General features: G+C 53.8%; 2 protein-coding genes across 7 annotated transcripts in view; one reads left to right on the forward strand and one right to left on the reverse strand.

Moving 5' to 3' along the window:
• The window catches only part of LOC101153190 (cyclic AMP-dependent transcription factor ATF-7), a 121,635-nt gene extending 116,334 nt beyond the window's left edge, over positions 1–5,301 (forward strand). For 3 of the 4 annotated variants that reach the window (XM_055357088.1, XM_055357089.1, XM_063693954.1), the window contains exons 12-13: positions 4,847–4,968; positions 5,096–5,301. In XM_055357088.1, coding sequence (XP_055213063.1) covers positions 4,847–4,968; positions 5,096–5,131 — 158 coding nt within the window. In that variant the 3' untranslated portion in view covers positions 5,132–5,301. Of the gene's footprint in view, positions 1–3,961; positions 4,514–4,846; positions 4,969–5,095 lie in introns of those variants that run through there. The other variant, XM_055357090.2, reaches the window with a different exon arrangement.
• A 256-nt stretch (positions 5,302–5,557) lies between these two features.
• Positions 5,558–11,952, reverse strand: TARBP2 (TARBP2 subunit of RISC loading complex). 3 transcript variants are annotated; one of them, XM_004053236.4, is made up of 9 exons: positions 10,502–11,952; positions 9,779–9,948; positions 8,861–8,963; positions 8,182–8,277; positions 7,520–7,592; positions 7,174–7,291; positions 6,727–6,854; positions 6,139–6,340; positions 5,558–5,998 (listed from the first exon to the last, which is right to left on the reverse strand). In XM_004053236.4, exons 1-9 carry the CDS (start codon positions 10,552–10,554, stop codon positions 5,841–5,843), a joined length of 1,101 nt encoding a protein of 366 aa, XP_004053284.1. In that variant the 5' UTR covers positions 10,555–11,952; the 3' UTR covers positions 5,558–5,840. The 3 variants fall into 3 exon arrangements, with proteins under 3 accessions (XP_004053284.1, XP_063550034.1, XP_063550033.1); XM_063693964.1 differs by having other exon boundaries at positions 9,779–9,943; positions 10,502–10,593; XM_063693963.1 differs by lacking the exon at positions 10,502–11,952 and adding an exon at positions 10,255–10,367.
• Positions 11,953–12,113: the final 161 nt, after the last annotated feature.

Raw genomic sequence — 12,113 nt, forward strand, 5'->3', positions numbered from 1 at the left:
CTCCCCCATTTCTTAGGACAGAAGGAACAGGGATTTTTGTCTCTAGTTTTTATACATGGGAGATACAGCCTAGAGAAAGTGGATGATTTCTATAAATTACAAAGTATGACAGAAGGCCCAGGGCAGAGCTCCTGTGGACTGCCTTGGAGACAAGGGCCCTTGGCATCCTGGCAGCAAGTACTCACAGGAAACTTAGTATGTGCTTTATGTGGATGGCGGGTGGGAGAGTTGCTGATGGCACATGGCCTTTTACTTTTCAGTGTTTTGTTGCCAACCCCCACCCAACCATTAAAAAGTGGCCATTGTGACCAGGGAGCACACACACAGACAAAGACGGAAAGTATAGCTTTCTATGGTAAGGAGGAGGCTGGTCTGGAAATGAGGGGTAGAGTTTACTTAGAAGCAGGTAAGAAAACCGGGCATGGTGGCTCATGCCTGTAATCCCAGCACTTTGGGAGGCTGAGGTGGGTTGATCACCTGAGGTCAGGAGTTTGAGACCAGCCTGGCCAACATGGAGAAACCCCGTCTCTACTAAAAATACAAAAATTAGCCAGGTGTTGGTGGCGGGCGCCTGTAATCCCAGCTACTCAGGAGGCTGAGGCAGGAGAATCACTTGAACCTGGGAGGCAGAGGTTGCAGTAAGCTAAGATCGCGCCATTGCACTCCAGCCTGGGCAACAGAAGTGAAACTCCATCTCAAAAAAAACAAAAAAAGCAGGTAAGAGTTCACAAGAAAAACAGGTAATGCTCAGAGACTGTGGGAATCAGGAAGAGGTGTAGGGAAATCACAGATAATTTATTGCATCTGTATATTCCTTTATAAATAACATCACAAATGAGAACAATGAGCCAGGCTGAAGAATTTGACAAAAGAGATAGCAGGTGTCTCTGGAGTTTCCCAGTAGGAGAGAAATGATTTAAGAAGCTATCTGTGGCTTGTGTTTGGTAGACACTTGACACAAATAGCCTGTGCCTCCTGAGGAGAGCAGGAAAGGCAGTGGTGGTCTTCACTGTGTTGTGGCCAGGAGCACATGGGTGTCCAGAGAAGGACAGGAAAGGAAATTGCTGAAAGCCAAATACCAAAGCCCAGATTATGAGGTTTTGGAAGTTCCCACCACTGAAACTGCACTCTGAAAACTGGGCAGTTTACAAAATTAGAGGAATCAACCCATTCCAACTTCAAAGGAGACCAGTTACCTCCATCCTGGACACAGGAAGCCAGCTAAACCAGCCTCTTTCTGAATGCAGCTCAGCCCAGAGCCACTTGTAATTGATGTTTAGAGAAATACTAGAAGCAGCAGGATGGTAAACATGGAATGGCTGCCCTATGCTACATGGAATGGTAGATTGCTTTACTGTTCACCTAGTGATAACAGGAATAGTCACTTCATTTTATTGATGATAAATTGAGGTTTAGCCAAGTCACACAGTGAAGTGCAAGAGCTAGGATTACAACTGAGTTCTGTCTGGCCCAGAACCAGCTCTGCAGTGTCCCATCCACCCTCACACCGCTGCTCCTCTGGACCTCTGTCACACAGGAGCAGACAAGGATCATGCTGGGATGCAGCAGCTACTGCCCACAGAAAAGCCATCTCCCCGTGGCCGTGATACTCCCTTTTAAGAAGTGGTAAACTGGTCGGGTGCAATGGCTCACGCCTGTAATCCCAAAACGTTGGGAGTCCCAGGCGGGCGGATCACCTGAGGTCGGGAGTTCAAGACCAGCCTGACCAACATGGAGAAGCCCCATCTCTACTAAAAATACAAAAGTAGCCAGGCGCGGTGGTGCATGCCTGTAATCCCAGCTACTCGGGAGGTTGAGGCAGGAGAATCACTTGAACCTGGGAGGCAGATGTTGTGGTGAGCCGAGATCAAGCCATTGCACTCCAGCCTGGGCAACAAGAGCAAAACTCCGTCTCAAAAAAAAAAAAAGATAAAACTACAAGATACCATGATGATGAATGTCAGGTTTTATGGTTGGGACCAACCATGAGACAAAGCTTACGAAAAGGTTTACCCTGGCTTAGTCCGCATTAACAGAAATATGGTATCTGGAGCATCCAGATCCAAACCTGCTCTAATCTACGTATCTAAAGGATAAGTTGGTTCCTAGATGCCTTGCCTTAAAGAGTGGGGTGCTTCCCCTTGAGAAAAAAGACTATGGAGTGGGCCAGGTGCGGTGGCTCATGCCTGTAATCCCAACACTTTGGGAGGCCAAGGTGGGTGGATTGCTTGAGGTCAGGAGTTCAAGACCAGCCTGGCCAACATGGTGAAACCCCATCTCTACTAAAAATACAAAAATTAGCCGGGCATAGTGGTGTGTGCCTGTAATCCCAGCTACTTGGGAGGCTGAGGCAGGAGAATCACCTGAACCCGGGAGGCATAGAGGTTGCGGTGAGCCGAGATCGCACCACTGCACTCCAGCCTGGGTGACAGAGCCAGACTCCATCGTTAAAAAAAAAAAAAAAAAAAGCTGGAGTGTAAGACTGAACTCTCTCTTCAAAAATATGAAGAGCTTTTACACATGAAAGAGATGAGATGTTCTGTTGAGACTTAATGGAGCAAACTAAGACCCCGAGTAGAAGTCACAGGAAGCCCAAAGCCCCCTCAGCACAAGGATAAATATGTCCGAAGACTGTCTGAGGAGATGGTAAGTTCCCCGACTGGGGCACATGAGGCAATCACAGCTAACGTTTTGAGGATACCTGTTCTATGCCAGCTGTTTTATTGAATGGATTACAAAAAGTATGTTAAGTAATGCACACCCTAGGAAGGCATTCCTTGTAAAATGGGCCCATGTTTCAGGTGAGGAAACTGAAGCTCAGAGCGGGAGACAGCTTGCTCAAGCAGAGGCTAAGGCCTTTACGTCATGGCTCTTCCTCAGCACAAGCTAGAGACCCACACTGGTGGGGATGCTCCAAAAGGGACTCGAGGATTAGAAGGAACCTGCACCATATGGCTTTGAAGGCCTCTCCCTGAGGATTAGTGATTCTGATTTTTCTTAAGACAGGATTCTAGGCTACTCTATGTGAGAGCCAGGGCCAGGCAGAGGCTGTGGTGACCAGAGTCGGGGGCAGAATGATAGTCCAGCCCCATAGTAGCCTGCTCCTGTCCTTCTGGGACTCCCTGGAGACTGGACCCTAGCACCTCCACTCAGCCTCACCCTCCTCACTTCCTCTGCAGAGGTCTATTCTAGGAAAAGGAAATGGCCGGAGCTGGCAATGAGGAGCTGTGACCACAGGGTGGCAGCAGTGCTTCAGCTGTGGAGGGTGACTATAGGAAGGGCGATGAGGCAGGTCGGAAGCAGTGCTCTCTAGTGAAGATGGGGGTCTGTCTGCAAAGATTGGAAGCCACACTCATTCAGTGGGCTCCAAAATCCTGTAGCCTCCCTCTATATCTGAATAATTTTTTTTTTTTTTTTTTGAGACAGAGTTTCTCTTTTTGCCAAGGCTGGAGTGTAGTGGTGCCATCTCAGCTCACTGCAACCTCTGCCTCCCCGGTTCAAGCGATTCTCCTGCCTCAGCTTCCTGAGCAGCTGGGATTACAGGTGCCTACCACCACGCCCAGCTAATTTTTGTATTTTTAGTAGACAGGGTTTCACCATGTTGGCCAGGCTGGTCTCAAACTCCTGCCCTCAGGTGATCCACCCGCCTTGGTCTCGCAAAGTGCTGGGGTTACAGGTGTGAGGCACTGCACCCGGCCAAAAAAAAAAAATGGTTTTTAATTAAAAAAAAAAAAAAAAAAGATACAGGCTGGGCATGGTGGTTGACGCCTGCAGTCCCAGCTACTTGGGAGGCTGAGGCAGGAGAATCACTTGAACCCGGGAACCAGAGGTTGCAGTGAGCCGAGATCACGCCACTGCACTCCAGCCTGGGCAAAAAGAGTCAAACTCCATCTCAAAAAGAAAAAAAAAAGTTAAATTCTCTCCATCATCATGAAGTTGAATATATTTTTTCTATCCACAGGCAAATCTGAGTAGCCTCCAAGAGGCACACAAGCAGAGGATGGGCTGTGTTGCCCTGACTGCCAGCCCCAGGCATGGAGGACCAGGCCTGGTCATCCTCACAGACTCTGACCCTGGCTCTTCCCACTCCTCTTCCACCCCAGGACATCCTACTTAACCCCTCCTGACATGAGTTTCTTGTGCTTTAGTCTACAGGTTAGGAAAGAGGGGAAGTGATAAACAAGCTCTCCAACCTGTTGAGGGATTAGGGGTTCGTCTAAGGCTCCCCAGGGCCTGGCTCTGACAAAGCGTCTGCAACTAATGATGCTTCTTGAGCTCTGGAGACAGGATTTATGCATCTAATAAAGTCTGTAACTCCAGGCTTAGGGGCTGGGGGCAGGAGGCTGAGAGCATGAAGTCCTGGGGGCGCCATGGGAGGAGATCCCAGGCGGCTCCTAATGAGCCCTGCATTTCCATTTGCCTGCTCTAGATTCCCCTAAGGCTACTGTGAGGCTGGGGGTGGGGGAACAGCAGGTATAAAAGGTTGGGGTGGCTGTAGGAGGGTAGATGGCAGCATGGATTCTAGGCAGGCTGCTGCACTGCTGGTGCTGCTGCTGTTAATAGACCGGGGCTGTGCTGAAGGGCCAGGAGGCCAGCAGGAAGACCCGCTCTCCGCGGTGAGTGTGTGTCCCATCCCCATATCACCATTACCTCTACTTCGGTTGAGACTTGTGCTCTAGGTTCTGATACTTTCTCTGGCTGCCAAGGTTGTCATTAGGTCCTCACATCTGAGGAAATTGTTCCGCAGCCTCCTACCACTTGCCCCTGGAAGCCAGTCCCTTCCCCTTGTGACTTACGTGTCCAGGGTATTTGCCCATCTTCCTTCCCTGATACCCCCTTGGCACAGGAGGAAGACAGCGAACCCCTCCCACCACAGGATGCCCAGACCTCTGGGTCACTGTTGCACTACCTGCTCCAGGCAATGGAGAGACCTGGCCGGAGCCAAGGCTTCCTGTTTCAGCCCCACAGGTGAGTATGAAAGGGACACAAGCATGGCAGGGGCTGGGGGTGGAAAGGGCAGGAGGCAGAGGAAGAGGAGAAGGAAGGGGGCTAGAGAAGGGAGACTGCGGGGACCTGAGGACAAATCTTTCCTAAGGTTTGGCAGAAATACCCGGGGATCCTGGAGGAATGAACGGCTGAGTCCCCGGGCTGGAGAGGGGCTGAATTCCCAGTTCTGGAGCCTGGCTGCCCCTCAACGCTTTGGGAAGAAGTGACATGTCATCCCTTGATATGTCTGCATGCAAGGTCCACACCCAAAAGTGTCAATGTTTGCCCCCCAAATAAAATTGTCTGGCTTCTGAATCCATGTGTGTCTGTGTGAGACTTTACAGGGCTGGGTGGAAGCCCAAGGGCAAGAACCACCGCCCTTCCCCTCCACCAAACCCAGCCCTCCAGCAAGGCAGCCGACAACATTCCACGAGGCCACTGTGCCCAGCCTCCTCCCACCAGAAAGGAAAACAGGAGAATGGCTGGAACAGGAGCTCAGGGAAGGCACACAAAAGTAATGTGGTGACCTCCTCTGCTATCCACACTGCTCAGGGAAACAGAAGAGAAGGGCTTAAAAATCCACAAAGCAGCATATTTATTCCAGGCTCTAGTAGACAGCCCCCTGATTTCATTCCCATTCATCATCACCAATAAAATGAGGACGGATCCTGGGCTGGCTGAGGCTCTGTGGTCCTTGGCTCCTTGCCCTGTGCCTTCTCAGCTTCAAGGCAGGCAGTCTGTGGCAGAGGTAGAGATGGCACCCACAGAGGGTACCAGAGCTGCGCAGATACATGAGCCCAGAGGCAGAAACAGCAGGGAGCAAAGGGTGCACATCCATGAGTCCAGCTGGGGCTTCACTTGCTGCCTGCCATGATCTTGAGGTACTGCAGGGCACGGCGGGCAGCCTCACCACGGGCTGCCTCCCTGGTGGTTGCAGAGCCATGACACACAGTGGCTGGCTGGGTGGACAGTTCCACCAGGCACTGGCAGAGTCCACTCAGGCTCAGCTCCTCTGGAGAGCAAGAGAGAGGAGGGAGGCAATGTTGGGGGAGGTAGCCCTGGGGAGGGGTGCGTTCACGTTATCATCACCCCCTTCTACTTGCTCCGGTCCAGCCCCCACCATCCCCCGGCTTGCTCCCCAGCTAGCCATACCAATATCCAGGTAGCTGACGTGAAAGGCCTGCTCCTCAGAGAGCTCACTGAGGACACGGCAGCAGGCAGGGCCCAGGGCACCCAGGGAGCCCAGGGAGCAACTGCGGAGGGACAGGATCTTCTCTCCTACTGAATTTCGTAGAGAATCCCAGGTGCAACCTGGGCCCCGGTTTCGAAGACCATCCAGGCGGGAGCCCACACCCTGTCAAGATGGGAACAGTGAGAAAGATGAAGCGAGAGACTGTGGGACCCAGGCATTGAGACATTCAACGTTAAAGGAGAACAAAGCACAAAGAATGCTTCCTCCAGCTTGCCTCCCCCCAGTCAATCCCTGGGTGGCCCCTTCTAACTACCAGGCCCTGGGCCAGATGGCCAGGGATCCCTCCTCATCCCAGTAACAGAGCTACAGAGCGGGCCTACAGTCAAGGCTGAGTCGGCCCCGGGAACCCTGGGTCTGGTAGGAAAACTGTGGCAGAAGCAGACCTAGAGCCCAGAGAGGCTCACTGCTGAGTCACAGACCCAAGTCCCTGGAGCCCTGCCCTGGCATGGAGGATGGGCCACAGCGCCCGGCCCGCATGAGCCACTCACAATGGAGAAGTGGTCATCATCAGGCTCCACCTCATTGCCATCCCGGGCATCCAGAGGCACCGTGTGCACTCGAAGCAGCATTTTGGCCGCCGCATTCCGCTTTGCCAGTTTTTTGGAAGTGCCACTCCCTGCATGTGGAGAGAGGGCTGCTGGGTTATGATTCCCCACAGACCCAGTGCTTCCACCCAGGTCATACTTGGATTGAGGGTCCCCCCAGAATGTCAACTGGAAAGGGGAACTCAAGACCTGCCCATGCACGTGAGAACCTGGTCAGCCAGAGAGAAGGGGACAAATAGGGTGCCAAGAAGCTAAAAGGAAGGGGCTGAGCTAGGGACTGTGAAGCTAAGAGAGCAGGGGGTGTAGCAGAGTGAGGCCAGGAGCTGCTTTGTGGCTGGGGCCAGAGTGCTGCGGGAGAGGAGTTGTGAGAACCCCTTCCTGCCCAGTTACCAATCTCAATGAAACGCTCCACTCGACAGGTCATGGTGAATTCTTTGCGGTGGGCTGGCCCAGACTCCTGGGTCACTGTGTACTCCGGCAACCGCCAGCCTTTCTGCACCACCAGCTCCTTGGAAGGGAGACACAGGGTGCATGAGGCTGAGTGAAAAAAGGCTTCTCACACCCACGCTGGTCCCCACGCAGGAGCCTCAGACTCTAGGTGAGAGGAAGGAGAGAGGGGGGTGGAAAGGGCCTCAGTACAAGGAACCGCCCCCACCCCCAAACACACATAACCTTCCCTCATGGCCCCTGGCTCAAGGGAAGACAGGCATGCATGGGAAATGAGGATGGGACACACCTGCAGAGCACCAACGGGGTTGCACTCAGACTGCTGAGGGGAGACAGGGGGCTGCAGTTCCATGGGGGGGCTCCTGAAGGAAAAGGCACAGGGCCAAAGTTGAGGTGAAGGGTTCCATCTGAGCCTGCCCATGAGCTCCAAACCTAACCACTACTTTAGATTCCTGACTACCATCTCCCGATTCCACCGGGTAGGCAGCTGTCTGTTCACACATCTAGCCTGCTCCTTCCTGCTCTAGCCAGCTTCCTTCCCCCTCCCACTCAAGGGAGGCCTTCTCCAGGCCCCAGCCCATTTCCATTCTGGAACACTTGGGTATCATTTAAGCCAGGACAGTGGGAGAAGAGCTGTATTTCCAGTCCCAGAAGTGCCTGATGGGCCTCAAACACAGAACTGACATGTGGTCAACCCAGAAGAAAATGGGGCCTGCAAGACCCTTAAACATGGTCGGACATCATCCATAAGGCTGTCTGAAAATCACAAATGACCTCTTGTCCCAAGAGCTTACCAGCTGCTGTGATTTCTTCAAGTTCTGGTTCCCAACTATTCCATTCTGTTTATTCTCAGACTTCCTCATGCCTGACCAGCTTGGGTCCAAGGACTGAGGGACCAAAAACCAGAACCCCTTCCTCCACCCACCTCAGGCAGTCAGGGGACACAGATACCTGGTTAGGACTACAGATGGAACTGGGGTGGCAGCTGCTGCAGCAGTAAAAACCGGAATGTCCTCAGGCAGTGAAGAGTCTAGGGGAGAAAAAGAACTTCCCGAGGGGAAGGGGGCCTTTGATTCACACCCATGTATAGGGGGAAGAGAGGGGTGGGGGACCCACGTCCTCCTGACCTCCCAATCCCCTAAGAGAACTTCCAAATTGAGCCAAAGAATCAGGGAGGCTCAACCAACAGCTTCCTCCTCGGATCCTTTGCTGCCAAACACCGGCGAAAAGACTGAGAAAAGAGGGTCTCAGAGAAGAGGGTATCTTTGCACCCAAGAACCAGAGGAGCAACAAACTCCAACCTGCGCGTGAAGGAAGGACATCTTGCTAGAACAAGGAGGTATGTTGGGGAGTAACTCCCTTTAGCCTCAAGCCTCTACCCCTCTCCCTCCCTAACCCAGGCCCCAACCTACTGCCACAACCCCTCTATGGGGCTAACCAACCCCTCCACCCCAAGAATTCTTCATAGCAGCAGAAGCCCTGGAAAACCCTGTTCAGGTCCAGAGGGACTCTCAGGAAGAGGCCAGGTCAGGGTGGCTAAGTGTCACCTGGCCAGGCCTCGGGGCAGAGTGGGTGGTGCAGGGCCTGGGTTCCTTGAAGGGCTTCTGGGATGCCTCGGTTCCTCCCTCACCTGCTGTCCTCCAGGGCCGGCTCCAGCATGCTCCCCCCTTTGAGGTGTTTGAGGGCCACCTCAGCTGCCTTGTGCTTGGCTGCCTTCTTGCTGGGGCCCTGACCTGAGAGAGGGGGCATGGGCAATACTGGAGGTCACTGAAAGGATGGGAAAGAAACCAGCATCCCACAGCCTCTCTCCTCATAGCGAGAGGGAATCAATCAAGCCCCTTCTGACCAACCTCCCCCTGCTGAAGACTGGAAGTGTTTCACTAATGGCTGGAAGGAAGAGCCCTTATCTTTCCGTTAGCTTCCAGAATTAAGCCATGCCAAGCAGGACTTCTGAACTCAAATGCTTTAATTTCCTTTGCAAAGCACTTTCTTTTCCCTCAATAAATACAGAGAGCTGGAATAAGAGAGGGTAGGCTCTGGAGTAAAAGCCCCACTCTGGCACATACTAGGCATGTGACCATGCACCAGCCATTTACTATCTCAAACACTCAGTTTCCTCATATTCAACATGGGCGGGCGGGGGGAGGAGTCGGGGGGGCGGATACTACCACCTACAATCATTGGTTAGACTGAGGTTTAAAATTAAACGGGAATTTGGTTAAGCACCGGGAACAGAGCCCAGCACGCCAGGCACTCACTCCCCCAAATACTCCACTGGGATTTCAGTTATCTTCTCTTACTTTTCCTCTAGGGTGATGGGGATCTGCCAGATCACTGTGGGAGTCCTGCTCGCTCCTCTAACTCTCCCACGTCCTACCCACCTTCTTACAGCCCTGTTCTCCCAATCCAGTCAGTAGCTTTTCCCCTGAAATCTCTCCTTCCCTCACTGGCCTTGGAGAAAAGGACTGTGAAGAGAGAGACTCCAAGAAACAAAGCCATGGGGACCTGCAAATGCACACCCCAGCCAGGCTGCCCAAGCCTTCCTCACCAGTGCAGCTTGTGTCGCCAACGGTGACCCGGAAGGTGAAATTAGGCTGGTGGGCTTGGCCCTCGGCTTTGAGAAGGTCGTACACAGGCGTCTTCCCTATTCTGGTCCCATACTCCTGCAGAAGGCTGATCGGGGTCTTGCCTGGGTTGGCGGCCAGCATTTGCTCTATACTGGGGGAAGGGGCACAGACCCACATCACACCTCCCCTCTCTGCACCCACCTAGCCAAGCACTTCCATACCAGACCTAGGCACATTATGGGGGACATAGGGTCCAAGGAACCCCAGACAGTCTAGCATCCATTGGCTGGGTTCCAAGTGGAGGTGCAGGCTGGAAAAGTAGGGCCCACTACCCCAAAGCAAGGGGGGAAGAATGCATTGCTCCTGCCTCAGTTAAGGTGAGCACGATCCTGTGCCCCAATGCAGGTTGAAAGTGCATACCCCCTGACACAGTGCAAGCCAGGAACCCAGTACCCACCAAATGCACTGAATGTGGGGGCATAAAGCCCAGTGTTCCAGTGCAGTCTGGGAACCGGGCCAACCCCAAACTATTTAGAGCTGGAGGCAGCAGCCACTGCCCCGGTGCACGCCGGGAACCACTGCCCACTGCCCCAGTGCTTGCCGGGAACAACCCTCAGGACAGGTGCATGCTGGGGCCGCGCCGCTACTCCCTCTGCACGGCCCCACGCTTTTCGCCCTGAAGGAATCGGTACGAGACGGCTCACCTAGGCAGCCTGCAGCCCGTGGTAGTGCCGGAGCCTTGCTCCTCTTCACTCATTCCCTCCTCCGTCCCCGCGGGCGCCACCGCGACTGCAGCCTCCACGCGCCCCAATACACAGCCGACGAGCTAAGGCCGGGGCCAAGCCCGGAGTCGCGGCCGGTAGGGCCCGCCGCGGGGCACGCTGGGATATGGAGTCCCCCGCCCACCCTACTTCATGAGCCTCCATCTGGAGGGGAGCTATCCGCCCCACAACCCTCTGCGTGCGTGGCTCGCACGGGCAGGCTGCACCGCCTTCTGGGAGGAGCGGGCCCTCCGCCGTCGCTTCTCGAGAAGGCCGTATTTTTTTGTTTGTAATACCGTCCCGCCTCCTTCCTTCCGCGCCCCCTCTCTCCCGGTCCGTGAGGCTGTGGACATGCGTACTAGCGGAGGGGAAGCCGCTGGGTAGGGAGGCGGTAAGGACTCACTTGGGCACGGAGCCTTTTGGATCGCGAGAAAACTACAGAACCCAAGAGCCCGCGCGCCATCTTTGTCGCAGCTGGAGAGGCAGGGTCAAGCACGCACGAGAAGCTTCATGGCGTCATTGGTTACTCCCATTGCGTTTACTTCCCCTAGGTGCACTGAGATTGGTTACTTCGACTAAAGGGGCGGAGACAAGGAAAAGTCAGCCACCCCCGACCCTGCCTCCTTGATGAAGGAAGGTTGTGATTGGTCCGGAGAGGCTGCCGTCGGATCCTGGCTCTTTGCGGTCTGGGAGGGTGGGCCTTACCTAGACGCCGGAGGGGACCGATCTCTGTTTCCGCAGGGCTGTGGAGCTGGTGCAGGTTTAAGTCCGTCTCAGACAGTCCCCTCAACCCACAGCCTAAGCCCCTGGCCCTTGGGCCCCCGTGACACAGAACTTGCTTCCTTTTCCTAGGTCGTCCTTCACCTCCCTTCAGGTGTTGCTTCTTTTGTGAAACCTTTTTAGAACCGCTCTAGTGAACCTCTCTTTAACTGGCCAGGAAACCTCTGGGGCCTGATAATCAGGCTGTAGTGTGGGACGACAGGATTAGAAGGACTAGGCACCTGGTGGTCTTGTTCCCTCTTCCATGAGCCTTGGGTCTCTCAGCTGAAGAGAGCAAAAGTGAATTTTGGCCACCTAAGACTAATCAACTGATCTGGGTGTTGAGCAGACGCGCATTGTTTAGTCCTAGAGCCCCATTGCCTCCTCCCCCAAAGTTGCACAACCACTGGGCTGAGGGAAATCTTGTGACCTTGGAGAGAGAAAGGGAGAGACCACATTAAAAAAAAAAAAAAGGTTCTAATGAGTGTTCTGAGAAGGGGTCAAGAAAGATGTCTTACTCTGAGCCGGGGTTGGAGGTCCAGAGGAATCTTGAAATGATAATGAGGGGTCATCCAGGAACACTGGAGGAGGATGGGGCCTAGAGCCGAGTGAATTCCAAGTGGGTGAAATTGGAGTGAGTGGTGACAATCAAGGGAAGGAGAGCTAGCAAGATCGGTATGATAGGGGGAGCAATGCCAGAGCGCTAGGGATCCCAACTGAGGGGCTGCTCTCTCCGATGTAGAAAGGAGTCTATAAGACGGGTCATAGGGGGTTCCTGTGGAATCAGCCTGAGGCC

Source organism: Gorilla gorilla, chromosome 10 (assembly GCF_029281585.2).
Source record: "Gorilla gorilla gorilla isolate KB3781 chromosome 10, NHGRI_mGorGor1-v2.1_pri, whole genome shotgun sequence".
In the NCBI taxonomy this organism is placed as follows: domain Eukaryota; kingdom Metazoa; phylum Chordata; class Mammalia; order Primates; family Hominidae; genus Gorilla; species Gorilla gorilla.

Bases quoted from the DNA above. Each gene is read 5' to 3' on its own strand.
- TARBP2 (XM_004053236.4), bottom strand. From the start codon at position 10,554: ATGAGTGAAGAGGAGCAAGGCTCCGGCACTACCACGGGCTGCAGGCTG. The intron at 6,855-7,173 runs GTAACTGGGCAG...CTCCACATGCAG, and splicing joins GGAGCGTTTCATTGAGATTG to GGAGTGGCACTTCCAAAAAA. The intron at 6,341-6,726 runs GTGAGTGGCTCA...CCATCTTGACAG, and splicing joins ATGATGACCACTTCTCCATT to GGTGTGGGCTCCCGCCTGGA.